General features: G+C 47.1%; 1 protein-coding gene and 1 long non-coding RNA gene across 4 annotated transcripts in view; both read right to left on the reverse strand.

The window, feature by feature from the left end:
* Positions 1-10,006: 10,006 nt before the first annotated feature.
* On the reverse strand, positions 10,007-14,589 carry LOC122202550. Its single transcript, XR_006194724.1, has 2 exons — positions 14,468-14,589; positions 10,007-11,991 (listed from the first exon to the last, which is right to left on the reverse strand). It is a non-coding gene; the product is annotated as an uncharacterized LOC122202550 (long non-coding RNA).
* Positions 14,590-18,211: 3,622 nt separating this feature from the next.
* Positions 18,212-27,041, reverse strand: part of RASSF4 (Ras association domain family member 4) — a 32,910-nt gene continuing 24,080 nt past the window's right edge. For 2 of the 3 annotated variants that reach the window (XM_042908060.1, XM_042908061.1), the window contains exons 6-8: positions 26,632-26,789; positions 22,989-23,090; positions 22,146-22,627 (exon numbers count right to left, since the gene is read on the reverse strand). In XM_042908060.1, the coding sequence (XP_042763994.1) occupies positions 22,163-22,627; positions 22,989-23,090; positions 26,632-26,789 (725 nt within the window). In that variant the 3' untranslated portion in view covers positions 22,146-22,162. The other variant, XM_042908062.1, reaches the window with a different exon arrangement.

A 27,041-nucleotide genomic window follows, 5' to 3' on the forward strand; every position in this document is an offset into this window, starting at 1 on the left:
TTTCACCAATCAAAGCCTGAGCTCTTCACCAAAGGAAGCCTATGCTATCATTTCCTTAATCCAGCCTTATCTGCTAATAGGTTGTCTATCATTCTTAAGTTTTAGTGAGACTGTGGGTTTTTATCATCACAGATTTCAGCGGGAGGGAATAGGAAACCACTAGAGGCTGCTAGACAGCACAACCATCCTGACCGTTGTTGATGATCATGCATATTTTGGAAAACTACCACAAATCTCCTCTGGAACCAGGTGAGGGGCTAATTAACTAATTAGCAAGATCATAAATATTGCTAGAAGGTAAGAGAGTACTTCAATCTGTTACATAAGCTTTGCCTTGATTATGGGGCTTTGAAAGTTTAAAAGGCCAGCTCTAGAAAGGACAGGCATCTGGTCAATTTCTCTTCAATCTCAGAAAGGGAATAAAAGAATTTATGATTGTCAAGTGGTATCATTTGGAATAACATACCCTCAGCATCAGAAAGTGGATAAGGAGAGAGAAAAGAATCTGAAACATACAACAGGATACATCCTCAAGCCATTCTTCTACAAGAATGTAGAAAACATCCATCAAAATGCAAATCTGGTTCTGCTTTGTCCCTATTTTTATACCCCTCTAATGGTACAGGGGTATGCCTTCAGGATATCAGGCCACACTTCTTAGCTGGGCATTCAAGTCTCTCCATGATCTGTGCCCTTCCTAACCTCATCTCCTCTACCCCCGCAGCATAGGCTCTAAGCAGAAGCCACGCTGGGCTATGCACACCCCCTGAATATTCCATGCTCCTTTACCTCTCTGACTTTGCCCACGTTTCCACATGGACAAGCCTTCTCCTCCCCCATCCTTCTCTCACTACGCTAGCAAATCCTTCCCTGCCCTTCCCAACCCAAGGTGGTTCCTTCCCCCTCCTAGTGCCTGCTGTAGCCAGTGCAGGTCTTTGTTTTGCACACATCCCCATTCCTATGCAGGACCTTGTCTCACAGTTGACTTTTCTTCTACGCAGAGAGCTCCTAAGTTGGTTCTATGGCCCAGTGAACTCTGATTAAGATACGAAGTGGAGCGCTGACTACACATTTAGAGTTGCATCAAAGGCAAGCAGCAGCCTGGTGTCTATGTAGTGGAAAGCCATAGTGGCCCATAAAACTTAATATATATTGAGCAGGCTGTGGCTACATAACTTTTTAAGTCGAAAGAGCACACATCCTTTAAAGGCATACCTTTCCCATTTTCGTGACTCATGTACCACAGTAACCAGATTTTATCTCTGTTATTATTTCCCAGTAAAAGAAACCAAGATCCCTTGGAGGAAAACGGATTCTATGGCTCAGAAAAAAATCACAGTGGGTCTGGACTTACCAATAACATGAGGTGAGGATGCTTTCAAGAAGTCAGGGGGAGGTGTTCCCAGTAGGGAAGATGAAAACTCAGAAAAAAATTTAGGATGAATTAGAACAAGTTAAGCCAGGGGGCACCTGGGTGGCTCAGTCAGTTAAGCATCCAACTCTTGATCTTGGCTCAGGTCATGATCTCATGATTTGTGACGGTGAGCCCTGAATTGGGCGCCGTGTTGACAGTGTGGAGCCTGCTTGGGATTCTCTCTCTCTGCCCCTCCTGCTCTCTCTCTCTCTCTCTCAAAATAAATAAATAATTTTAGAAAAAAGAACTAGTTAATCCAGTGTAAGGCCATGAGTTAATAAAATATTGAAGAGTTCATATTATGTGATAAAAGAGTAGTCGTGATCTCAAAACAGAGGAGTGTAATCGGATGAAAACAAATTTTTTTATTTTAATAAGCCTCAGAATATTAATATAAGGAATTTTTCTCCTAATTATATGTTAGTAAAATGGTTTTATGTGTATACATGTATTTATATGTAAGAATATACAAATATGTATTTTTTATCTAAATAAACAGGAAAGAACAAAATAATGTGTTCAGAATAGTAATATGCAGTCTGAAGGGCAAGTTACAAAGTATATCTTTAATAATTCTGCCACAAAGAGTAAAGTTAAAACTAGTGTTTGAGTTAGCTTAAGAAGTTTAAGGGAAAACTGACTATGAACTTTTCTCAATTTAAGTGTGAGGTTAAAAACAAATTTAAATAAATTTGCTCTTATTACTTCTGCATAGATATTACTTATTGGAAGTCCTCAGAAGACTTGATGTGATAAATGTGAACATTTAGTAGCATTTTTCTGTGAGAATGGATACAAACATAATACGAAAACATATACAGAGAGATGAATTATTTTTTCTTTTAAAGTAGTCACATCAGAAAGTATGTGCTCACTGCAATGTTTCCATTACCTAAACTATTGTTAGATTATTCATTTGGAAATTTAGAAATTGTTTTCAGAGCTAATTTATAAGTTTTAAGAATATAAGTCCTATTCTTTTATTTTTTTTCTTTTCTTGTGTCTTTTCTGTCTCTTCTTCTCAATTACCCTCCCCACCCCCATCCCTTCATTATAAATGGCGTTCCTCCTTCCCCTTGCAAAACACATCCATTAAAGATGGGAACGAGCACTGTCATCACAGTTAGCAGGCAGATTGTGGCTCGAGCTGAGAACTTCCGATGGCAGCCTCTTAAAGATCCACCTGTGACCCTGAGATCCCTGGGGTTGCCCTGGCTGACCATCCTTCCTACGACCTAGTGGTTCAATTCTTTCTTTAGCCATCTTTCCTTACATCTCTTTGTTTTGTTGTGGTTAGCCAAAGTTGGCTTTGGCAGCCTGCAGCTATAGAGTCATAACTGAGACAACCAACCAATTTACTTGTCAGACTTGACTTCATTTGATGGATGGGAAAACTTAGGGTCCGAGAGGAAAAATGAATTGCCTAAGGGCATGTGAATATTCCACAACGGAACAGGATCTGGAACTCAGGACTAATCACTCCAATTCAGACATAATTTCTCTTATACCATACTGCCCCTTATATTCAACACCCCCTTTCCCTCCATACCCACCCCAGGTGTACCCAACCGCTGAACACAAATAAGTTCCCATACATGGACTCTGTGATAGAATTCAGCCCTTTAGAAGTTGGGGAAAGAAAAGCACAGGGAGAAGGATTGGAGGAACGAGTACTAGATGAGATGGTATGTTTATGAAATGCAATGCTCCTTAGGACTTCTTGCCCACCAGGCAAAGGTGACAAAGGCATTGCTCGGGAAACACCCCCCCCCCCCCCCGATTTCCTGTTTCCCCAGACTGTCCTAGTCTTGCTACAGAAATGTAATTGGCTTTACATTTATATTTTAATTGTAAATATAATGCATGTACATGCTCAAAAGTCCAAACTCTGGAAAGCAAACTGTTCTTCCAGCTCTAAAGCTCTGGCATCAGTCTCTACAACTGCATTCAATTCTCCATGGGGTCTAGCCTTGTCTTTGAACCTTCCTGTCAGTGGCCTGTGCTGCACAAATTCCTTGAGAAGAGTTTTTCTGAGCAGAGGGGTGGATGGAAGCATGGTGACTGAAGGGAGAATGCCAAGTAAGGAAAGGGGAAAACAAGCACAGGCAGATCTTTCAAGGAAAGCAAAGAAGAGGGGAGCAGAGAAAACAGCTATGGTTTGGTTAGCAATCACTTCAGGTGATTTCTTTTCCTCTTCTGCCAGGACAAGAAAGGTACCTACTTATCCCTCTGTGCCTTAGAAGTAATTTAATATCCAAGTTACTGAAGAAATGGAATGACAGTCAGGTAATTTGACTGAAATGTGCTTAATCTTAAAAATTATGTTTGTATTCCCAAGGACACTTTACTGAATCCCAGATGACTGCAAAGAGTAGCCTTAAGTTTTCAACATTTTGAGTATGGTATTTTCAAAGGAAAATACAAATTGAATGTGGATCAGCTATAGTCTGGTTTCCATTATGTCTCCTTTGCTCCCATGCAGTGACAGTTCAAGGAAGTACAAGAATCCCAGTGTCCTAGGGGCTCCTGGGTGACCCAGTCGGTTAAGCATCTGACTTTGGCTCAGTCATGATCTCACAGTTCATGAGTTCAAGTCCTGCGTCAGGCTGTGTGCTGACAGCTGGGAGCCTGGAGCCTGCTATGGATTCTGCCTCTCTCTCTCTCTCAAAAATAAATAAACATTAGAAAAAAAAAAAAGAATCCCAGTGTCTTAGAACAGTGAAGACTTTTGTGACGGAGTATCTTCTGTTTCCTTTGCCCACATGGTGCCTTCATTGGGTGGACATATTTCTGAGTCTAGGGATTTAATTTGTTGGTTTTCTTCAGTGGTGAAAATCTCCTCAAGAGCACTTACTAAACATGTTTCTGTACGAAGTGAGGCAAGCAGACCCCTGAAAATGACATGGGGTCCATCTCCAGCTCAAACAAAATCCATGAGGACATCATGAAAAATAAGCCCATGAATGAATACTTTGGTTGCTTCCATATCATAGCTATTATAAATAATAGCCTTGCCCCCTTTTTTTCTGGAACACTTTCCATGGAATACAGTCTTTAACCTGCATTAATATGCTATATAACTTTCAACATCAAAGAAAACAAGGGAGTGTTTAATGAATGAAATGAGGAAAGAGGATTGATATGTGTAATCCTGTCCTTTTGCTGGCTGGTCTCCTGTTGGCTTGTGAGGAGGCCCAGCCAATAGGGGGCAGCAGCAGCATTTTGTTTCATGCTCACTTCCAGGGTGAATGCTGTGTCTACTGCCAAGAAGGAGACCATAGTCGACACCAAAGCTGATCAGACCTTTGGTCCCACTGAAAGACTTTCCTACAGGAGACTTCAGCATGCTCTCCATACTTGGGAGCCATCAGAGTGCAGCCCTTTGCCTCTCCCCAAACCACCATTCACTTTTTATCAAAGTCTGCAAGAAAAACCATAGACATGACTTGTAAAATTGTCCTTGGAGTAGCAGAGTTGAACAGCCAAAAGGTCCACAGAACCAAGGTAAAACAGAACCTAGTTTTGGATCCGTTTGGTTTTCAAAGGGCAAATAAATCCATACTTATGGGTGTCTATGCAACTAAGGTAGATCCAGCCAGAGAACCAGAAGAGCTGGAGGCTGTGTATAGAGTCAACACTCATTCCTGTTATACTCTATTCTGGCAAGTCTCCTCTCTCTTTGAGGTCAAGGAGGTTGGGACTGTTACTTTTACTTTTGATAGCCATAAAGGTGTATCCATTTCACATGATCTAGGATGGGATAATGAGATGTTTAAAAGACATCCAAAAGACCATGGACCTTTTGGTCTGGTTTGATGTTGAATAAGTTACTTGAACTCTCAGAGTCTGTTCCTTTATCTAGACAATGGGAATAGTATCCCTTGTGAGCTGAATTGTGTCCTCCCAAAATTCATATGTTGAAGCCTTAACCCCCAATGTGAATGTATTAGTAGATAGGGCTTTTAAGGAGGGAATTAAAGTTAAATGAGGTCATGAGTGTGAGGCCCTAATCCAACAGGACTAGTGTCCTTATAAGAAGAGACCCAGGGAGCTCTCTTCTCTCTCTCACCCCCTCCCCTGCATGCACAGAGGAGAGGCCACGAGAGAACACAGTGAGAAGATGGCTGCCAGGAAGCAAGGAAGAGAAAGCAGAAAACAACCCTGCCAGGACCTTGATCATGGGCTTCCAGCCTCTAAAATAAGAAGACAATGCCTGTTATTTAAGACAACCAGCCTGTGGTATTGTTATGGCAACCCAAGCAGATTAATACAGAATCTAATGTATGTAAAGCATCTAGCACAGGGTGGTGCAAAGATGAATTTCATTCCTCAATATCTTCCATGCTTAGACACAGATATTCAATTTTCTATTACAGTTGTTTACCCAGATACTACCATAAACATCTCAAAATCAGTATCTCTTAAAACAAATTCATCGTCTTCTCCCCAAACCTCCTAGTCACTTGGACTGGAAACCACTGTGATGTTTCCTCTCTTGCTTGCACCTCAAATCTGTTGTGTCTCAGGCCTGTCCATTCTATCACCACAGTATCTCCTTACAAGACTTCCCCACTCCAGATCCCCTCTTTAATTTCTTCCTGCGTGGACTACTCTAAAAGTCCTCTTGACTCTCAGTGCCAGCAAATGGTCTACTTGATTAACGTCTCTACCTTTCAAATCATCTAGATAACATTCTGTCCAAATTACAGACTTAAAACTCTTCCAAAAACGTCAGACTTTCCAATTTTGGAGATCTGGTATTTCTTGGTCACAAAACCAATATTAAATGTGTGTGTGTGTGTGTGTGTGTGTGTGTATGTGCGTGTGTGTGTGTGTGTTAAAGTCTGCAAAGTCCTTAAAATGCTCCAGATCCGGCTTTAAGGTGAAAAACGCAGAGTGTTGGGTCATTTAAAAGTTGGAAATGGTGGTTTCCTAAAATGATATAGACTCTATGTATATGTATTTTATAACTCCAAAGAGCATAAAAGAATTTGGGTCATTAAAAAATAATCGTCCAATTAGGGGAAGGTGAAATAAGTGGGCTTTCAGGTCCCTTAAGACCATGAGAATCTTTTTCCTTAAAGGTTGATGCCATTTTATACACATTCATTCATTCATTCAACAAATATAAGTGTGTACTTTGTGCCAGGCTAAAGAATGAACTACACAATGAGCCAGGACCTCCAAGAGGATAGAAAGTTTGAAGAAGAGGATAAGGATGGCAGATAGGGGAAGAAAAGTTCTATGGGGGACTCTTCAGCTAGGTAGGTATGATAGCTGACAAGTAGGCTAGCAACTTTCCAGAACTAACTTCTTACCTCTTTCTCTAACCTTCTTTCTGTACTTCCCTCTTACCATTCTTCACTAAAACTTTGACTTGATTGACTACTGTAAGCCAGGAGCTCACAGTCTAGTAGGAGAGAGGAAGAATGGGAGAGATTGAAACATGGATCACTACAATTCAGTTTAAAGGAAGAGCATCTAAAGAAGGTCCAAGGCTGACATCCTGGGTGGTCTACCTCAGAGTAGGTACTGCAGGATATTTGCAGGATAAGCAAAGCTACAGAGCAGTTTGGAGTCGCTGTCAGTGTGGGGCAGGGAATGGAAGGAGAGAAGATTTGAGGCCTGAGGCAGGAAGGGAAGCCCTGTAGATCCAATTAGTCAATTGGGTCTCTTCCAGGGGAGTTTTTCTTCTCACCAACGGGGTTGTTCTCCTTCGTGGGTTCATCACCTTCCAACCTACACTCTAAAAACCTTTGTGCATTTCGTCTCAAACTGTTTCACTCTTAAAGTAATATTTAAGGTTCTTCTGGAGGCCCCAGCCTTATCTCCCACATCTCTTGGATAAAACTGGACTGTTAATAAAGCAGCCGCTCGCTGTTTGCTGGGCATTCTTCTGTGTTTTGCAGCTTCGATACCATCATGCAGCTGGGACTTTCCCCTCCATGCTCTCCATACACACAGAGGCTTCATATTCTTAAAATTCTAGTCCAAGTGTGGCAAACTGACAAGAAGGGTTGTGACTTTTAAAATCTGGATTTCTCTTGGAAAGTCAAGAGCTGGTAAGTCTGGGCCTGAATCTCTATATGGCAACAAGGGGTTGAACCTGAGTCGGGTTATCTTTTGGAGGGGACAGGCACCCATTTACAGAACACATGTCTTTGGCTTCACTCATTACATTAGCTGCCTGGCCTCCACAGCCTTTTCGGTTCCATTCCCTAATATAAATGTCATTCCTTTCATGATTATTTCCTTCCTTCTGGTACTAGATGTAAATTCTCCCAACTTGAATAGCATCACACTGTATATTCATCACCTGTTTTCATATTACTTAAAAAAAAAAATGTAACCTCCCTTTACTCCCAGTCTTTTATACATGGCCAGTACCTACTTTTATACATGGCCAGTACTCAACAAATTTTTGTTTCCTCAACAAAATGAAAGCTTCTCCTTCCCCGATATGGAGTATAATCATTGTGTTTGTGGCCATGTACTTCTATTTTGAACAGGTACTCCCATTACTTGTCAAAAAATTAATGGATTCTAAAATTTCTCTTAGAAACTTAGATGGTCCTTGCCCTTTTTAGGCATCTCTTTCTCTCCCAGGGTCTTGCCTCAATCAAAGTAAAAGAGAACTCACCTTTAAATTTATGGGAGTAATACTTTTGCCACTGACAATTTCAGATTGATAGAATAGCTTCTCTGAAGAATAGACTGTCTCTGGCAGTCTAATAAGCTAATCAGTAAATTCTAAACAATGTCCCAGGCACCATGCTAAGCTCTCTGCCTGCATTTGTTCATTTAATTCCATCCACAAGTCAACCATAGGCATCTTCTCCAATTTAGGCAAGGGCAATTATTCAAACTGCCCAGTTGCTAGGTAACTAAGATGTAAACCTAAGTAGGTAGATCCCAGGGCCATCTTCATCATTAAATCCTGCCCATCCTTATCAATGAATAGTACTATGTATCTTGGGATTTTATGTGAGCACATCACTACCCTCCAGTAATGGGTTATAGTAGTTCTCAAAGTGTGTCCTAGACTGGGGTGCCTGGGTGGCTCAGTCGGTTGAGTGTCTGTAGGACTTCGGCTCAGGTCATGATCTCATGGTTCATGGGTTCGAGCCCCCCATCTGTGCTGACAGCGTGGAGCCTGCTTCAGATTCTGTGTCCCCCTCTCTGCACCTCCCCGGCTCATTCTCTCTCAAAAATAAAATAATTGTAAACATTAAAAAAAAAAAGTGTCCTAGACCAGTATATCAGCATCACCTGGTAGTCTGTTAGAAATGTAAATTATCTGGCTACAACCCAGACCTACTGGATAAGCAATTCTGAGAACAGACTGAGGAATGTTTTAACAAGCCCTCCAAGTGACTCTGATGCACCTTGAAACTGAGAACCACTGGGCCAGAGGAACTGCCCTTATGCTCAAACAGCACCCTGTGCTTGCGCTCCTAGTTTAGTTTCCCAGTTCCTCTACCCAACTACTCATTTAACCAAAGTTCCTTTAAACTAAGGGTGTCTTGATTGGCTTTATTTCTACCATAGTTATGAAATGACTGAATAAACGAATGTGGAAGGCAAAGACATTGAACAACACCGCTTACTCACTAGTGTAGGGCGAATGAAATTTCAACAATACTTTAAAAAAACACCTTGGAGCTTTTTTTCCCCCTCTTCTCCAATACAACATCCAGAGACTGTATAAGAAAAGAACCTGCCAGAAGGATAAAAGGATTCGGTTTAGTAAACGTGAGTGAAGGTAGAGATTCAGCAGAATATTGAGGGGCAGCATATTTTCACATGAGACGGTGTTTAAAGAGGCAGTGCCTGTCAGATTTACATTCTCCCGTAACTCAATTTCTAGCAGGGGAACATATCCTTTAATCAATTTAAAGCAGCTGTGATACTTCTCTGGTAAGATGTCACAAAAGCAGATGAAGGCTGCCGCCTGTACGTTAGGTCCTACGAAAGGCCACCATGTTATTGACCTATTTGCTTCCAGTTTTAGGGCTCTGAGAAGACATGCATACCACAAACTGGGAATACACAAAAGTCTGAAGAGGATTTGCTTTACTTTTCTACAGGATATGGAAGTCTATTCAGGGTAAAAATATAAACTATGAAATCTAACAATATACAGAGGTCTTTCTATTGCAGGTTGCTGTCAAAATTGGCAAATTCATTAAAGAAAGTGGTGTTGGTCCCAGACAGAAGTTACTCCAGACACAAAACTGCTATAAATAACACTCCTCAGAATGGCCCCAGAGCCATGCCCCTACTACAAAGTGACTTGGCTGTGATTCAGGGGACACTTGCTAAGCAAATGATCAGGGATCAAGTCTTTTGTAGAAGATAACTACAATCACCTGGTACTCACCAAACACTCTGTGGATATTCTGTTGAATGAAACTGTTGTCAGTAAGGCATCTTCTATGACTTGCACTCAAATGCAAGGCCAGGAGGGAAGCCAAGTTCAAGCTTGAGGAAATAAGAAACAGGCAAAACAGGGATTCTTCCAAAAGCTCTGATTTCTACATGTTGCCTAAATCACTGAAACAATTTCCCAGGAGCAAAATAAACAGAAGGTGGTCGTATGCAAAATATTTCATTTTCTTTATTTTTATGGATGTCATTAATACAGCAGGAACTGGTATGATTACAAAAGATACAAAAAAATCAGAAGAATGTTAGCTTTCAATAGAAATTAAAACCTGAGCTGAAGGCTGATCAGAATGTCTGACACTTGGCACTGTCCTGACAAAAGTTAAGAAACAGGTTTGCTCAACTTCATAAATAATTCGTATCGACTCAGAGGAAGTTAACTTACATTTCAAAATCTACACATTGAGCTACAGATGCACGGACACTGGAGTCAAATGGCTCTCACTGTCGACAAGCATTTGTTTAAGATAACCAGTGTTACCTAAAACTCTCCAAGGGGGAAAGCAGGGAAGCGTGTAAATTGTAGATTTCTAATTAACAAGTTGAGATGTGCTGGTAGGATATGGTTTAATTATTTATTCATGTAGATCTAACAGGCTGGCTCAGTTTGTCAGAGGGTAAGCGAATGCCGAAAGCCAAAGGCATGGGGATGGGTGAACATGAAGCCACCCCAACTTCTCAGAAACAAGTGGCACAGTGTAACACCATCTCAAAGAACTGTGCTAGTGGGAATAGGAGACTTGTGGTCTACTTCAGTTCTCACTTTGGCTTCTAGAGGATCTCTTATTAAGCACTGGGTGAAAGACAGGGAAATTCAATTCCTTTTATTAATAAGTGTCCATAAGCAGGAGGGAAAAACAAAAGCTAAGTGAACAGGAGTACATTTTAATATGTTGAGTCTTGAGTCATACTTACATACCAAATGGTTAATATACTACAAAACTTTACAAACATAAAATCTCCTCATCGGCTGCAGAACTTCCACACTAACGGAATTAATTTCTTCTCCCTTTTAATTACTTCCACAGAAAGTCCTAAAACTGAGGAGTCACTAGAATACCTGCACTTTCACACGTGCCATTAAAACATAGTTATTTTTGTCAAAATGATGCAGGAAGCAATTATCACATGAGGTCAAGGATCTTATATTCTCTCAAAACATAGTTTCGGGTTTTTGTCTTCCAAGTTACATAAAAAGAAACGAGACCAGCTGGACTTGTAGTTTTTCTCAGCCCAAGGTCATTAAACTCCCAATGTCTCCATGCTAGGAAAGGATACAGTATTTAAGTGCTCTATTACAAAATATCTCCAGTTCTAAAAGGGACAGCTTTTATTTTTGTATTTAAAAGAAGGCTGAAGCAGTGCCCTTTACTTAGCGGAGACCAGCCACTGACTTCCTACCTGTACCAGCTTTCCAAGATGACACTAAGTGAGTTTTTGCCCTAATATTTTTGCCCCGGGTTTTACGAGGTTTCTCTTCTTTGTGCACCTTCATGTGCTGCCTAAGATGAGAGCTCTGGCTGAAGCATTTGCCACATTCACTGCACTGGTAGGGCTTCTCCCCTGTGTGGGTTCTCTGATGTTGAATAAGGTGGGAACTCTGGCTGAAACATCGGCCACACTCATCACACTGATAGGGTTTCTCTCCAGTATGAATTCTCTGGTGTTGAATGAGATTTGAACTCTGTTTAAACCTTTCTCCACACTCATCACATTTATAGGGCTTTTCCCCAGTATGGATCCGCCGATGCTGAATGAGGTTAGAGCTCTGAAAGAAACTTTTCCCGCAATCGGCACATTTATGGGATTTCTTTCCGGTGTGAATCTTCTGGTGTTGAAAAAGAGTTGAGCTCTGACTGAAACTCTTTTCACATTCAGTACATTTATAGGGCTTCTCATCCAACCTTCTTCTCAGTCTACTCAAGCTTGAGTCAAATCGAACAGTCATTCCCCATTTTTGCCGCTGCCGGCCTGTTTTGCGTGGGTTCTCATAAGCTTTTCCTTGGCTTGAGCTCCGAGAAATACCTCCCTTAGGTTTTCCTAACCTCATGGTGATGAGCCAGATGTACTCTTAACACTCTGCTCTGTTCTTCTGAAGTTTCACCTCCTAGAGCTCCTCAGCTCAGAATTTTCTGCGTAGAAGAAAAAAATAAAAGCCAACTTAGATCATTTGTTAATTATTCAACTTTAATACCTCTTCAACCCACTAAAATTGTATCCATGCTTAAATTAACAACGTATCCAGTACAGGGGTGCCTGGGTGGCTCAGTTGGTTAAGCGTTGGACTTCGGCTCAGGTCATGATCTCGCTGTTCGTGAGTTCGAGTCCCATGTCGGGCTCTGTGCTGACAGCTCAGAGCCTGGACCCGGTTTTGGACTCTGTGTCTCCCTGTCTCTGCCCCTCACCCCCTCACACTCTGTCTCTCTCTCTCTCTCATAAATAAACATTAAAAAAAGTTTTGTTTTTTTTTAATGTATCCAATACATATGAAAGACAATTCTGGGGGAAAAATACTTGAAAAATAATTCTAATAATTCCTAAGGTTTCAACTTAATAAATATCCCCGAATTTTGACCAAATTTACCCATGGAGTTTTTGTCTGTTGAGACATGACAAAATAAAAGTGATAATGTGAAATATATGTTTTTATTAGGCATTGTCAAATGGATATATAATTCTGAAGGATGAAAAGGCTGAGACAAAATAATATCTTCATGGGAACAGAAGAAATAATTCCAAAAGACAATCAAAATTTGGGTAATAGACTATCATTACATTTTAGTATTTACTCCCATGTTAAAATTCTACTTTCTTACTGGTGACTACATAAGGCATCCAAATGAAAATGAAATGACAAATCATACTACTTTATTAAATATTTTTGTTTATCCTTACTTGGTTAGCCATTCTACTTTCACTGCGTGAATACTACTTGGCTTTAACTTTGTAGCATAAATTGCTTTGACAGTAGGAGCTCCCCTCTAGGGAGTGGCAAGTTTGTGAATCAATTCAATAACACGGGATGAGAAAAATATAAATGAAGAGATGCTTTAGTATTTTTTCTAGATTCGAATGATCCAAGAAAGAGGACAATTCTTTGAAAATTTGAAACAAGGGAACTGTTTTTGGAGAGAGGAAAAAAAAATTACAGAAGAACTTTTAGTGGACAGTGGAATAAAACGGAGTAGGAAAAAAGCGGGGTGAGCAGGGCACAAGAAAAGGAAGGGCGGCAAGTTTACATGCAAAAGTAGGACAGAATTTTGTAAATACCCAAATGCTAGGAAAATTCAAATAAATGAATTTCATCTATTTAGCTATTTATTGAAATCATGGCCATAAACAAGTAAGTCACTAACTCCAAATAGGTGACAATGTGGGATAAGATGGGCTACAAAGGTAATAAAATTATTGGAACTATTTTCCACATCTTGTGTCAGAAAGTAGACTTTAAAATCAGAATAATTACTCTGGGTCTCTGCATACAAGCTTATGAAGCAAATAACTGAAAATACAAATTACATCACTGTTCTTGCTTTTCCTTCATCTCATATTGTATAATTGAGACTCTAGGCCTGGTAGTGCTGAGGGCTTTATTTGGATATTTAATAATTAGCTCTGTTGTAATTATGGTAAGTATCAGAAAGAGCAAACTGCACACACTATCAATTACTGAGAGGGCACCACTCATTCCTTTAGTGAATATTTACGGAGTATCTATTACAGAATGTATCTACTTACAGAATATCTATTACAAGGAAACATTTGTTAGGCACATGGTCTTGTGTTCAAACAACAGCTATAATGGGACTTACACATTGAAAAAAGAAATCATTTTTCATACTCTAGAAGTCAGATCTGGTAGGAAACTTTTAGATTGTGCAATCCACCCAGAACACTACAGATGAGAAAATCATGCTGAGAGGTAGCCTGTGATGCCAGAGACTGTGCTATGATATTTCATTCTCGTAGCAGCTTCACGCGACGATCTCTATTTTACAGCTAAGGAAAGGCAGGCATACTTCGGCCAGGCTCCCAACCCCTAGCAGCCAGGCCCCAGAGCTCATGCTCTTCAGTGGAAGACCCAAGTGCAGCCACAACTTCTAACACCAAGTCCAGCGCTCCGCCCCGGTGCTCAGCATAATTCCTCGGCGGGTGGAGGTATTAAGGTAAACCCGAGCGATGGGAACTGTAGTCGTGCGAACACGCGTACCGGAGCGGGCCTTGCTTTCTCTCGCATAGAACTGGGAAGACAATAAGGCTGCTACATCATCAGGGTGTTAGAGGTGTAAATGAGTCAGTCTCTGCGGGTCGCCCCTAACAGCCCTGTGCTACACAAGCGTTTGTTCAAACTAGTTAGTCCTGAAACGGCGATGGCCGGCGTAGGGGATGCGGCCCGACTCGCAGGGACTCCCGCGCAGGCCTCCGCCCTCCCGAGGCCTCCGCCGGCCGCTCCTCGCAGGCCCGGCCCGCCCAGCTCCCTCCGCCCCCGCCCCCGCCCCGTGGCTCCGGGAGCGGGGGCCCGGGTCCGCGCCGCCCCGCGGCGGCCAGCTGGCGCCAGAGCGGCCTCCGAGCACCGAGCACCGGGCCTCGCGCCCCCGGCCCACTCACCGCGCCGCGGGCCGCCGGCCGCCACCCTGGCTCGCTCACTCGCTGGGCGCCCCTCGCGCCGCCGGAAGTGAGGGCCGCGCCGTCAGTCGGCGCCGAGCTGCCGCTCTAGGAACGCGGTGGGGGCGACCCTCTATGGTGCTGGGCCCACCGGAAAGAAGGAACCGTATGCTTCTCCTTGTTTGTTTCCCGCTCTCGCCCCTCTGATGGCATCCGGAGGCCGCCGGGACAGCAAGACCTGTGGCGGGGCCCCTTTGTGGGCGCCCAGCGGCCTACGGGGCCAGCAAACCAAAGCCCGATCAGTCAGGGCTTTCTTAAGGCAGCGCCGGCCTGCCCGACCCCCTAGACCTCATTCTTCCTACAAGTATTGAGCACTTATGAATTATAAGAGGTACTTCTGGAGAGCCGAAACTGTTACCGATAGTTTTTCATGAGTCACCTGTGTTGAATTTTTTTTTTTTTTTTTTTACCAAGTAAATGTCAAGATTTTTTTTTTTTAATTCCAGGGTAATTTACTGTCTTATATTAGTTTCAGGTAAATTTTAAGATCTTGATTTGGCTTTGTTAAGCAATTCCTGAATGGGCAGCATCCCATCTGGGAAGTAGAGATGCTCCAAGGAGTTGTAACAAAATGAAAGATTTTTATAGGAAGGAGGGACAATAAATTATCAGCAAAAGAAAAAAAGTGTTGTTACATTTTGGGGGGAGGGAAGGAAAAGCAGGGTTTTTGTCATGCAGATGACCTCACTAGTGCCCATCAGGAAATTTCAGGTGTTAAAAGGCCACAGTCCTGGGACAGATTGAAACTAATTAAGTCTTGAGTTCCTGTTGTGGGGGAGCGGCACAAATGACCCCATTTTGGGCTTCTTTAACTCCTTAATTATCACCAAAAAGCCTTTGCAAAGTGGAAATGATCATACTCTCTAGTTCAGGAAACCAAGACCTAGAGAAGTTTGCTCAGGTTTATACAGTGTGTGAAGTGGAAGACCAAGGATTGGGAGTGGCCTTTTCAGCAACAGTCTTCTGATTTTCAGCATAGTCCCCTGTTTCGCTTTAATAATGATCTCTCCTGATTATTCTCTCTTACAAGCTCCTCCTCCTTCTCCAGCCTGGCAGGTGCTGGGTCATCTGACCTTTCTTCCTCTCTGTGCCCTCATTCCCCTGTTGAGCTACTCCAGTCTGATGGCTTCAAATACCATCTGTTAAAGCTGGAGACTGCTGACTTGGTAACTCCAGCCTGATCCTGGGACGCAAATATTATTGAACTCCAGGCCTGTATCTGCAATTGATTACTCAGCTGCCATTTGCATGCGTGATGGACACCCCAAACCTAACATACACCACAAAGGAACTTATGACATTCACCCAACCTGTTCCTTCAGTGGTCTCCGTCCCAGCAATTGATGGCAACTCCATCTTCGTAGTTGCTCAGGTCAAAAATCTTGATGTCATTGTTGTCTCTTTATCCACCCCAAACCCAAACCCAATCCAATCCTCAATTCTGGTGTCTCTATCTTCAAAATCTACCCTGAATCGAGCCACTTTCAACACCTTCACGACTATAACCTGCCCCAAGCTGCTGTCATCTCCTTGAAGGCTGGGGCTTTTCTGGGAAACCACCCAGCAGGGACCAGTGTGCCCTTGAGCCTGGTGGTATTTGACAAGCTCATTCTAGGAAGAAGCGCCTACACACGTGACACAGAAGCCCCGTCTCAGCAGGGAGTGCCGCTGCATTTGGCAACAATGCAAGGGAGCCTGGTCACACGTGTGACCCAAGCACAGTAACAGGAGTGGTCCACACACAGGGACCCCTGGACAATAGTTCTGTCTACCAAGCCTGAAACTTTGCTTTCTGTTTCCTTTGGGTTCCCTGGGAAAGGAAACTGTGGGAATTCCCATTCCTGGGTTTGTAGAAAACATTCTATTAAAATCCTGGCTGGGGGGGGGGGGGGGGGGTGAGGGGGGGCGGGATAAGCAGAGCCCCACCCTGCATGTTCTGAGTCCAGGCGCAGGTCAACAGCTGACTTTCTTTCAGACAATCTCAGCTTGTGGGGCCTAAATACAGCACGTGTACATATGCTGTTTTTACGCTTAGAATGGCTTGGCTATGACTGCACTTCCTGCCTGATCACGGCTGAGGGACTGAGGCAAAGGGGCTGCTGCCCACCTGGGCACCTAAGAAGGATGTCCTGCTCCTTCTCCACAGCTGCAGGGTGCCTGCGTCCTGCCCACCTTGGGGCACATTGCACACTCCTGGCTCCTCCACAAATCACCTGGTCAGACTGAATAAGCCTTGTGCTTTGTTTCCCTGCGACTAAAGGCCCAGATGTATCCTGGGTGAACACAGAGCTTTATTGTGAAAGTAGGAAGGTCTTTAATCCGTTTTCTGGTAAACATTCCAAGCAGGTGGCATATGGTTATCACATGAGAAAAACAAGCTGTTTTTTGGTTCCTTCTGATAATTTGTTCTGGGCAAATCACCCTGTTTTTCCTGAGTCCAGGCCATCTTTTGCAATCATGTTGATTTCATCCTGTGTTTATTATTTTCTCTGGTTGAGACCTGGCCTGGGAAGGCAGGCTTGTTCTAGGAGAGGACACTCACTCACAGGAGTCTGTACTTTGTTTTTGGATACTTTTATTACCTGAGATACTAGTTAGTGAGGGAGCACGTGAGAAATATCGTAAGCTCTATGGAAAGAGGAAAATAGAGCTCCCACACAAACCAGCAGGAAACCACAGAGCCCAGCAGAGAAAGTCTGCAAGTGTGGGGTCACTGTGAGCTGAATTAGCAGCTTTTCAAATTGCCTCTGAAAAGCAAATATGCTGTTGATGAAAAGATTTGCTAACCCCTTAGATGACTGTAGAAGTGTACATTCCCCCCTTTCCTATACAACTTGCTAGTGATTTTTCTTTGCTATGATAGTCACAAGTTAATTTTGATAATGTCTATTTCAAAAGTGATCCTTATCTAGAGATGTCTTGAACAGTAATATTGTAGCAACTGCAAAAAAAGAAAAAAAAATCCCGAACACCGAAAAAACTACAAAATGAAACCAGGGACTGCTTTCAGAAGGTCTCCTGATCCAGTGGCTTTCCCCTGGGCTTTGTCTTTCTCCTAAGCTGGCACGTGTTTCTCAGGCTGGAGTGCCACATACTCCAACCCGGGCTCAGCCTCAGGCCTCCTTCCAGGGACTTAGATCAGCTCTATCCTCTCTGGTCCAGCTCTGCTGTTCCCCTGGCCCTCCTGGGTATCCAGCTTGCTTCTCCAATTGAGGGTACCCCTGAACACCTCCCGGTGAGGTGAACCGTGGCTCTGTCTTTGTCCCTCCAGGGCTGAGCACAAGCCTGGCATAGTTACCGCTGAACAATGGATTGGCGGTTGTCCTAGACCTGCGCTTGTCAATAACGGGTTGGGGAGTAGAGCGACCTGGGGGAGCCTGTTTGATTTGTTTTCTACCCTCGCTTACGTAGAGATGCTGCCATCCCATCTGAGCTCCTGCCTGGAAGATTCCTATGGTCCTGATGCCAAGATTTTGTAAATCACGGTGGCCCTATTGCTTATCATTCGGGCTGCCCACAGACCCCCATCAGTGATTCTTTCTCTGTGCCCTTTGGCTGCCTCTGTCCTCAGGCCCCACACCAGTCCCAAGGATGTGCACTGAAATGAAGGAGTCACGTTGGGGTCTAGAGCAGTGGGCTGCCCCCAGCATTGGCTCTTTTGCCAACTTTGGCCACACGTATCGTAGGATAAAATTTGAGAGGTTCGAGCAGGGAGTTAGGGTGGACACACACAACAAAAAGAAGGCTTGGTCCTAACTCCTTCACTTCAGCACACCTTTATTGAGCACCTGTGAAATTACGTTGCCAAAGGAGAACAGAGACGACAGAAACTACAGGGGATCTCCCTGGGGCATCTCTGCATGTCTCTGTGACGGCAGAACTAGGTCAGGGCACCCCCGGCACGAAGTTCACCCTGAACAGTGGATCCACAGGACAGGGCTGCTCCCAAGCTCTGCTCTTTATGGGGGCCAGTAAGGAGCCACTGCACGGAGCAGAGTTGGGATCTCTCTTATATCTGGAAGACTCTCTAGTTCTTCTCTTTAAATCCACTATCCACAGGCCCCAGTGGGAAAAGAATTTTGTCTTTAATTTGCTCTGGTTTGGACAAACACTTCACATGACCAACGTAAACTGTTGCACAGTTGTGCAAAGGCCTTCTTGTTCATTCCAGAAATTCTCCAACAGCTGACAAACCCAAATTTTTCTGGCCCCAGGGGGGTTCAAAGCGCTTTCTCCTCAAATACACATTTCTTCTCATTGTGCCCCTTTGACGGGAAGCGTAGAGAGTGGAAGAAAGAGACCAGAAAGGGCAAGAGGCACACAGGTATCCATGGGACAGCGCGACGGGGACGGACCATTGCCTTCCCGAGTCCACCACATGGCTGCCCCCCGCACAGCCCCCTGGACTCTGCTCCACACATGCTGGCACCCTTCCAACGCCACATGGGCCACCTCCTCCATGTGATCAAAGTGCCATGTTTCCTGCAGCAAGCTCCTTATAAGAATTCCTTCAGGTCTCACTGAGGATGTTAAGAGTGAGTGCTGCAGAGGGAAGATGGTGCGCTCATGGTCTTACTCCTGGTCTGACCTCTGCTGCCAGGGTGCTAGGCTGCATGGGGCTCGTGGGGTGGGCGGCCAGGGATGCCGTGGAGAAGTGATGGCCGGACACAGGGCACATCCCGTGTCTGCTAGCAGCCCCTGCTTTTCCCAGCAGAGTCCGGAGCTGCTGCATGAGGTGAGGGCAGACGGGGATCTTGTGGGTCACGTGGATGAGGCGGTGGGGGGCTTGTGGCTGTGCAGAAACTCTGGGCCAGGCCCTGGGAGAGCAGACAGAGCGCACACCTCACGGGCTCGATCGGGTACTGCTCTCCTGAGCCAGAGAGGTACGGCGTGCACAGGACCGGCCGCGACATCCAGCCCCATACTCTGGCCAGCGCCACGGCTTCGGGGCTACTTGCCGCACAGGCAGGCCTCACACAGACACCCCACCCGGCAAATTTCTGGCTCCTCAGGCCTGGCTCTGGGCCCTGTGAGGGAGCCAGGAGCCAGGGGCACGGGACTTATGGTGCTCGGGCAGGTAGACATGTAGAAGCACGTGTGCTAGACTCCTCAGCCGGTGGCTCTCGGTCAATGTGACCGATCAGGGCCTGGCCACCGGCACTCGGTGCGCACCGGCCGTGGGGGGCTTCGGAAGAGGCTGGTGCCGGCTGGCTACTCGGCCTCCACCAGCTGCTCCAGGCGCTGCAGCATCGTCAGACGCAGGGCTTGGAACCTGGAGGGAGACACAGTCAAGGGGACTCGCTGACACGGGAGGACACAGGGAGAGGGGAGAAGAACGAAGGAGCACACAGGTGCCTGGGCCAGTAGACCCGCGGCTGGCAGCCGTCATCTCTCCTCCACCAAGGAGAGGGAGGAGCCAGGCCCACACCCTGCAAGACGGCCGGCTTAGAGGAGCGGACAGACAGGGCCTCACACCCTGCTGGGCTTCAAAAGCAGAGCGCGCTGTTCCTTTCTGAAAGGGGCGTGCTGGAGTGGACAGGTGGCAGGGCAGGGATCGGGAAGCCTGCGCTCAAGCCCAGGCTCGTCAGTGACCTGTGCTGCGACCTTCCTCACCTCAGGCCTCGGCTTCCTCTCCGTGCACTGAATAGACTGACCAGGTGCCCCCCAGGTCCCCTTCCAGCTCCAAAACCCTACAGTGACACTGCAGACTGCACGGTGGACCGTCCTCTCTGACTGGGGGTCTCTGCTGACTGCCGGAAGAGGCCTCACCGCATGGACGGAAGCCCGCGGGGCGTGGGGAGGGCCGTGGCTTTCCAAAAATCACTCAGCCAGAAACCGGAATCCAAAGCAGTCTCCCCACCGCAGGCCCTTGCCGTGAGCAGACTCCCTCCTTCCCTTCCTAAGGAGGGGGACTCCAGCCCTGGCCCTGGCTGATGCCCCAGGTGCTCTCCCTGCCCCACCCTCCACCCTGCAGGGGGACAGACCAGTCACTGGGCTGTGCATCTTGGCTAACCTCGCCCAGCCGGGCCTTGATGTATCTTCCCCAGGAGCCGGCTCACCTTTCCATTGGCCAGGTCCCCTGCGCCCGGAAACATCGGCTGTTACAGAAAGCTCCAACAGCCACCGCTTTGGGGCAGGCTCAGAGAGCCCACTAGCACAAAAGGTGCAGACCAGGCTGAAACCGCCCTGAGCAGGCCCTCTCCTCACTTGCCCCTACAGAGCTGTGTCACCAGAAGAACTCGTTACCCTGGCCCAGCACCCAGCCACACTCCTGCCTGACTCTCCCACTCAGTTTCAACAGCTGTGCCCTTCCCGTGCTGGTGAGGTGCTGGGGCCAGATGGGCGGCTTGCACCGCAGCCTGCCATTCTGGCAGACTGTCACCCCATCTTGGTGTCAATACTGAGCAGGGGGCCAGAGGGAGGTGCTGGGGAGCCAGGGCTGGAAGGCGAGGGGAGAGCTGTCCCAGCCCCAGCCTGGGTGCTCTGCCCTGCACGCTTGCCCTGGTGTTCAGGACCCACGACTGGCTCCTTCTGTGCTGCTTACTTCATGGTCAGTTTGATTATTTCTCTTTCCTCCTCTTCTTTTAATTTTTCAACAAAACTGTCCAGCACCGGCATTTCAAATTTAATGTACTGAGCGACCTAGAAAATCCAAGAACATTTGAGTGTGCTTTCAATTAGAGGCCAGACATGTGTTTTCTTTTCCTCGTGGCTTCCACGGCAGCCAAATCCGGCAATGTCTTATAGCCGAGGAAATGGCTGCCCTCCTCCCCAGCCAACCCCAGCACTCTGTCTGCTCTGGGATGGAGGACAGATCGGCTCATTTTTACCTCACAGGCCACTATCATCCCTGGGACGAAAGGTTAAGCTGGATGTGAGGAAAATTATTCAAGAGAGAGCAGGACCACACTGGGTATTCTTTGGGGTGGGGGTGAGGGGGACCGGGAACACCACTGTTTCTATCAGTGGAACGAATCTGCACTAGTCTGTGAATGGTCTGAGGGATACAGGGTCACCGGCCTTTGCCTTGGGTTCAAACCCTATGGGCCTTTCCTGTGTAGGGGAGTTTGGCAATGTGCTCACTCCTAGCCCAGGACTCAGGCTGTGGTAAGACTTAGCCAGCTGGCTCCCTTCCACAGGCCCTGGGTAGGTCCTAGTTAAGGAGCCCTTGTGTAGGTCTTTAAGGTAATAACTAAACACACTCTAACAAAGGAAAAGTTTCTACCTGCCGAGGGGAAAAGCACAGGCTATGGTTTTCTAGGACCCAACTTCTTTTTTCCCCTAGGCCTGCTGTTAGAGCTGGTGGTCACTGACAGGAGGAGGGAGGGCTGGAGCCCTCACTCTGCCAGGCTTGGGGCCCTTGAGGACAGCTGTGTGGCCCCTGGAGACAGGGCCTGGCCAAGGTGCCCTTCAGAGCCCTTGGGGCCCCCATGCTGTCATCCGGCTCTTCCTTCAAGAGCAGGCTTCCCAGAGCCTCAGCCCCAACTCACGTCGTGGGGGACTTCCTCGCCCAGGTCGGCTTCCATCAGGAACATCCTGGCGATCTTCTCACACGGCCCGTGCAGGATCCTGGAAATCAGCGGGTACTCACAGTCTTTTAATTTTGTTCGCTCTGAAAAAGAAGGCAATTTACAAAATTCATGGGGCATTAGTACTGCCCCTCATTGTTCCAGGCCGGGAATCTGGTAGAAAATGGATGTCCGGGGGGCCCAGGAATCTTCTCCAGGCTTGGAAGAGAAGGGTGCCCGGAATGACATGTGATTGTGGCACAAAGCAAAGACCCAGGTCAGAGAGGAATAGGAGCCGAGGGAGAAGCAGAGAGGGCAGAGTGGCCATGGGGAGGCCAGTGCTGTACAGAGGGCCGTGCGGGTTCGGCAAACGTACTTGGGGGGGAACCTTCAGCTCCAACTCCCGGACCCCGACACATATCCCCCAACCCCTCCCAACTGAGCGAGGCTGGAGATGGTGACTTCCCTTGGGATTCTGAGAGGCATAGCGAGGGTGGCTGGGTTTCGGTCTGGCAGAGGCATTCGTCGTGGCCCCCTGCCCAAGCAGCACGGCCATTGAGCCTGCCAAATGGACAGCGGCTTTTGTTTTCATGATCTGGAAGCACAGGCAGACACTTACCCCCAGACTCGTGAACAATGTAGAGTGCAAATTCACTGGGGCCATTTTCCACCTGTACAGGCAGTGATAGGCAGTCAGACCACGGCTTTCTGGGACAAGACGGACAGAAAGGGATCCCTGGCAGTAACCACACCCCCAGTGCTACACACACAAGTCCCCAAGGATCCTCCCCTCTCCCTGCTCTAAATCCCAGAGATGCTGCTTCAGTCCAGGAAACCTTGCTAGACCTTCTACCCAAGAACCACGGGCACCTTCCCCAGCCTTTGCCAGCCCCCTCCTCCAACAAAACAGCAAACCATCAGCCTCCCGGGGCAAGGCCGCTCATGGCCAGACTTACTCGGAACTTGTTCAGCAGCAGGGTGAGCACGTGCAGGGTTGTCATGGTGCTGTTGACCCTCACGTTGGTCACAGACCCATAGGCAGGAGTAAACACTGAGGTCTGTGGAGGGAGGCGGAGAGTTCAGGGCAGGGCCAGAGGGACATGGAAGTGACATCAGGCAGGGTCTGGGCACACTGTCAGCCAAGTGGTCCAGAGAGACAGGTGAACCTGGGCTGTGGGAACACCTGTGCTTGTCCGGTCACAGGTCTACACACAGCTGTGCCCGCATCTGGGTGCACTTGGGGAAACTGTAGTAACAGAGGACTGAAAGAAAGATGCCTCCAAAGCTGTCAGGGCCAGCTCTCTGATCCTAGGAGCCATTCCCATGGAAGTACTTCACAGGGGGTGGGGGGGGTGGGGGGGACCAGTCTCCTTCTCACTCTGTCTCTGAGTCAAATTGCCAAGTGTCTGTTGATTCTAAGACAGAAAGTTTTCGAATCCGTCCGCTCCTCCCCATTCTCCCAGCAGTACCCGAGAAGAGGCTGTCCGTCTACACTGCCTAAGTGTCCCACCTTTCTCCTGTCCAATCTCAGCACTTTCCATCCATTCTCCACCCTGCTGCCCAAAGGAACAACCTTTCAAGCACCTTGCAGCTCTGTGTGTTCTGGACCAGCTGCGTTAGCACAGAGTCTTGGCTCCCAGCCCCAGCCTCCTGAATCAGAACCCGCATTTTGAGGAAACCGCCAGGTGATGCTTTCCATACAGGACAACTTGAGAAGCACTGTCTTTTAGCACGGTTCTTGTTAAAAGTCTCTGAAGGCTTCCCATGGCCCAAACGGCACCATCCACAGCTCCTCTCACTGTTTACACATGTGGTACGATGATTCTCTCCCCGTCTCCCTGTGGTCCAGCCACACAGACTCTTCACATTATGTTCCTTGCCTTTGCCTATGAGACACCATATATCCAGCCAACCAGGGCATCGCCTGAGGCTTCATAGTCCTCAATGAACACTAGCCAGGTTATAGACCTGCTTAGCATTTCATCCCAAATCTTTGATTGGCTCCTACAACAGCTTTTCGAAGTACCTGTCACTAGTCTTCCTTTTAAGAAAGGACGCCGAAGCTCGGAGAGGTTAAGTAGCCCATCAGGGTCACCCATCTAGAAAGGACAGAGCCATTGGAAAGCCCTTGCTTTGGATCCTCCCTGTGAGACTCACTCCCCCCCCCCCCCCCCAGGTGAGCTCTTCCTCACTTGCCAACACCAAATTCAAATTTGCACATTCCTCCTCTGTGGTCCCAGCCCCGCTGTCCCCAGGAAGTAACTGGAGCTCGGGTGTATGAAGGACCTGCTCAGTGTCCCCAAGCACCAGGGTCAGACTCAAATCCAGACCTGCCTCCTCCAAAGTTGAGACGTAGAATGACTCTGGGAGATACAGAACGCCGGAATAGGCTTTCAGTCCCCAAGAAATATGGACTGGAGGAGTTAGGCCATTTCAAGGAGAAGAAAGGTCTTGTCAACAAGACGTTGTCAGTGCTTCTGCCTGGTGCCTTCTCTCACGATGATACTGACCAGCTCCACGTAGGAACGAAGCTCCCATCTTTGCCATCTCTAACCACAAAGGTTTCTCTCGGGTAAAACACATTGGAATCCAACAGCCCAGGGCAAAGCACTGGGACAGGTACCAAGTTTAACCCGGTCTGGAAATCATGTCAACATCACTGCGAATCACAGCAGTTTTGAAAAATGATGGAGTCTTGAAGTAATAGTGTGCAGTCCTCAGAAAGAAAATCCAGACTAACAGCCTCAGGAAGTCAATTCTAGGAACTTCTTTTCTCCCATTGCTGCCTGTGACTCAAATACTGTGTCACCTGATTTCTAAGGACACGGATTCTGAATGGATCGTAAGTAAGGTGAGAGAGGGGGAGCCCCTTACTCAGCCAGGAGATGGGAATCCACTGTCCAACATGCCTAAAGACACTAGCTCACGTCCTGGGGTTTAGTCAGTTTGCCTGGAAGAAGGAACCCACCTTCTGTAGGTAAATCTGTCACTGGGAGAAAGAACCACCCTGACTGGATTACAGGCTAGTGGGTTCAGTGTTGGGCTGGCTGAGGAGCCCTTCTCGCCAGAGCAGCTCCAATGGGCCGAGACAAAAGCTCTCGCTGGTCATTGCTGTTCATTTTAAAGGATACAGAGTGCTCAGATCTCCGTGTCTCTGGGATATTTGTAATGACTAAAATAAGGCTTAATGTGCCAGACACACATCTTAGAGATGAGTCACTCTCTCAGAAGAGGGGGGTAAACGTACTGGAGATAAACCCCACTCTTTGGTACCTCGAGTCACGGATCAAAATGTTCCTTTTTTAGGAACATAGAAATACAAAGAGCTTAATCCCATGCAAATATTCTTTTAAAATTTTTGACTAATTCCTTAAACTAGCATATAAATATCTAATATGCTTACATAACGCCTTACAGACCAACCCCCTTTGGAACCAGATTTAAAGAATATCCAAGCCAGATTGTGAGTCCTCTGGCTAATCCAAACCATTCTTAATCTCTGCTTAACCTCAGCCCTACCTCCCCTGTGCCCTTTCAGGAAACTTGACTCTCAAATAGTCCTGGGTTTTCCTGCACTTAGCAAAGATAACCTATTGTCACCCCTGAACACTCACCGCCAACCCAGCACAGAGTGGAAGGCGGGTCCTGACAACAAGCTTGCCTTGCTGAATTCTTCACCCCGAAGTCCAGGGTGCCCCCAGAGCACTCGAGTGGCTCCTGGCAGGCCTCAACTGTGTAACCGTTCTTGAGATCTGACCCTGAGACCTGCCTTTGCCAGGCCCCCTCCCCCTCCCATGAGTCATTGCCTATCAAGACGGGCAGCTGCCTCAGCTGGAAACCCCTGCTTCCATTTCCCAGCGCTGCAGGATGTGGCCCCGTTACGGGACACTCCATCCGGGGCCTCACCCACACTGCCACTCATGCCATTTATAGCAACAATCAACTTCTCCTTTTACACTTCGGTTTGTTTAGGGACTGATGTCATCTGGGGAAGGAGATCTCTTCCTAGGGTCAGTACAATGCGCACTCGGACAAAAGGCTAAGTGCTGGGAACCAGGAGCAGGGCAGGTTCTCTGGGACACAGGAGCACATGCCTCTGGGCGCACCTCAACCGAGGGGGCTAAGCTGCCCTGTAAGAATGCCAGTAGCACGTCATGTTCCCACAAAACCATCAGCTGAGCTCTGGTGGAAACCTCATAGAAAACTGCCTCATCAGACGTAAACATGGCATTGCTTTCCAAAAATCCATGCAACTTATGAAAATGGATGGACAGTGAGTAAGCATGTGGTAAACAAAACAAAACAACACAGGCTTTGGGGTCACCAGGTGGAATGCTTTGCTTTGTTTTGTTTTGTTTTTTTGAATGCTACTTTGATGTGACTTTGGGCAAGTTCTTTCTCCCCCTGAGCCCATCCCCCCCATGAGGACACAGATACGACCACCCCAGTCCACAGGGCCAGGGTGACGGTGAACCCTGACAAGACTTCGGTGCGGCCTGGCCTAGCGAAAGCCCGACAGTTGCACCCGTGCAGGCTGGGGGCTGGTTCCCCGTGGCCTCAGCTTCAGGGCCCAGGGAAGAGGCCGGGCTGGGACATCACCTTGTGGTTGTAAAAGTGCCCGTTGATGGAGAACCGATGTCGCCGGATCCTCTGGGCCTCGCCGGGCGTGCGGGACCGGGGCCTCCTCTGGATCACACAGGCTGCGTCGCTCTTGGTCCGCATCAGCTGTGGGGTCTCCTCATCCTCCTCCACGGGCTCTGCAGGGAGGAATGAATGAGAAAGTTGGTCCCGGGCGGTGCACAGGTCCAGAGACCTGCTGTGCTGCCGTGCATGGGACCTGGCTTCCTGGGGCTTTGTGGTGGCACCACGCTACAGCAGACAGTAATGTGAATGCTGCTGCTGTGACAGAGGCTGGGGTCCAGCTCGGGTGATGCCCACTTTGCAGACCGGAAAGGTGACCCCCAGGCAGGATGACCTATGTCACCACACCACATGGCCGTGGTGTGGGC

The sequence above is a fragment of the Panthera leo genome, chromosome D2, assembly GCF_018350215.1.
Source record: "Panthera leo isolate Ple1 chromosome D2, P.leo_Ple1_pat1.1, whole genome shotgun sequence".
Classification (NCBI taxonomy): Eukaryota; Metazoa; Chordata; class Mammalia; order Carnivora; family Felidae; genus Panthera; species Panthera leo.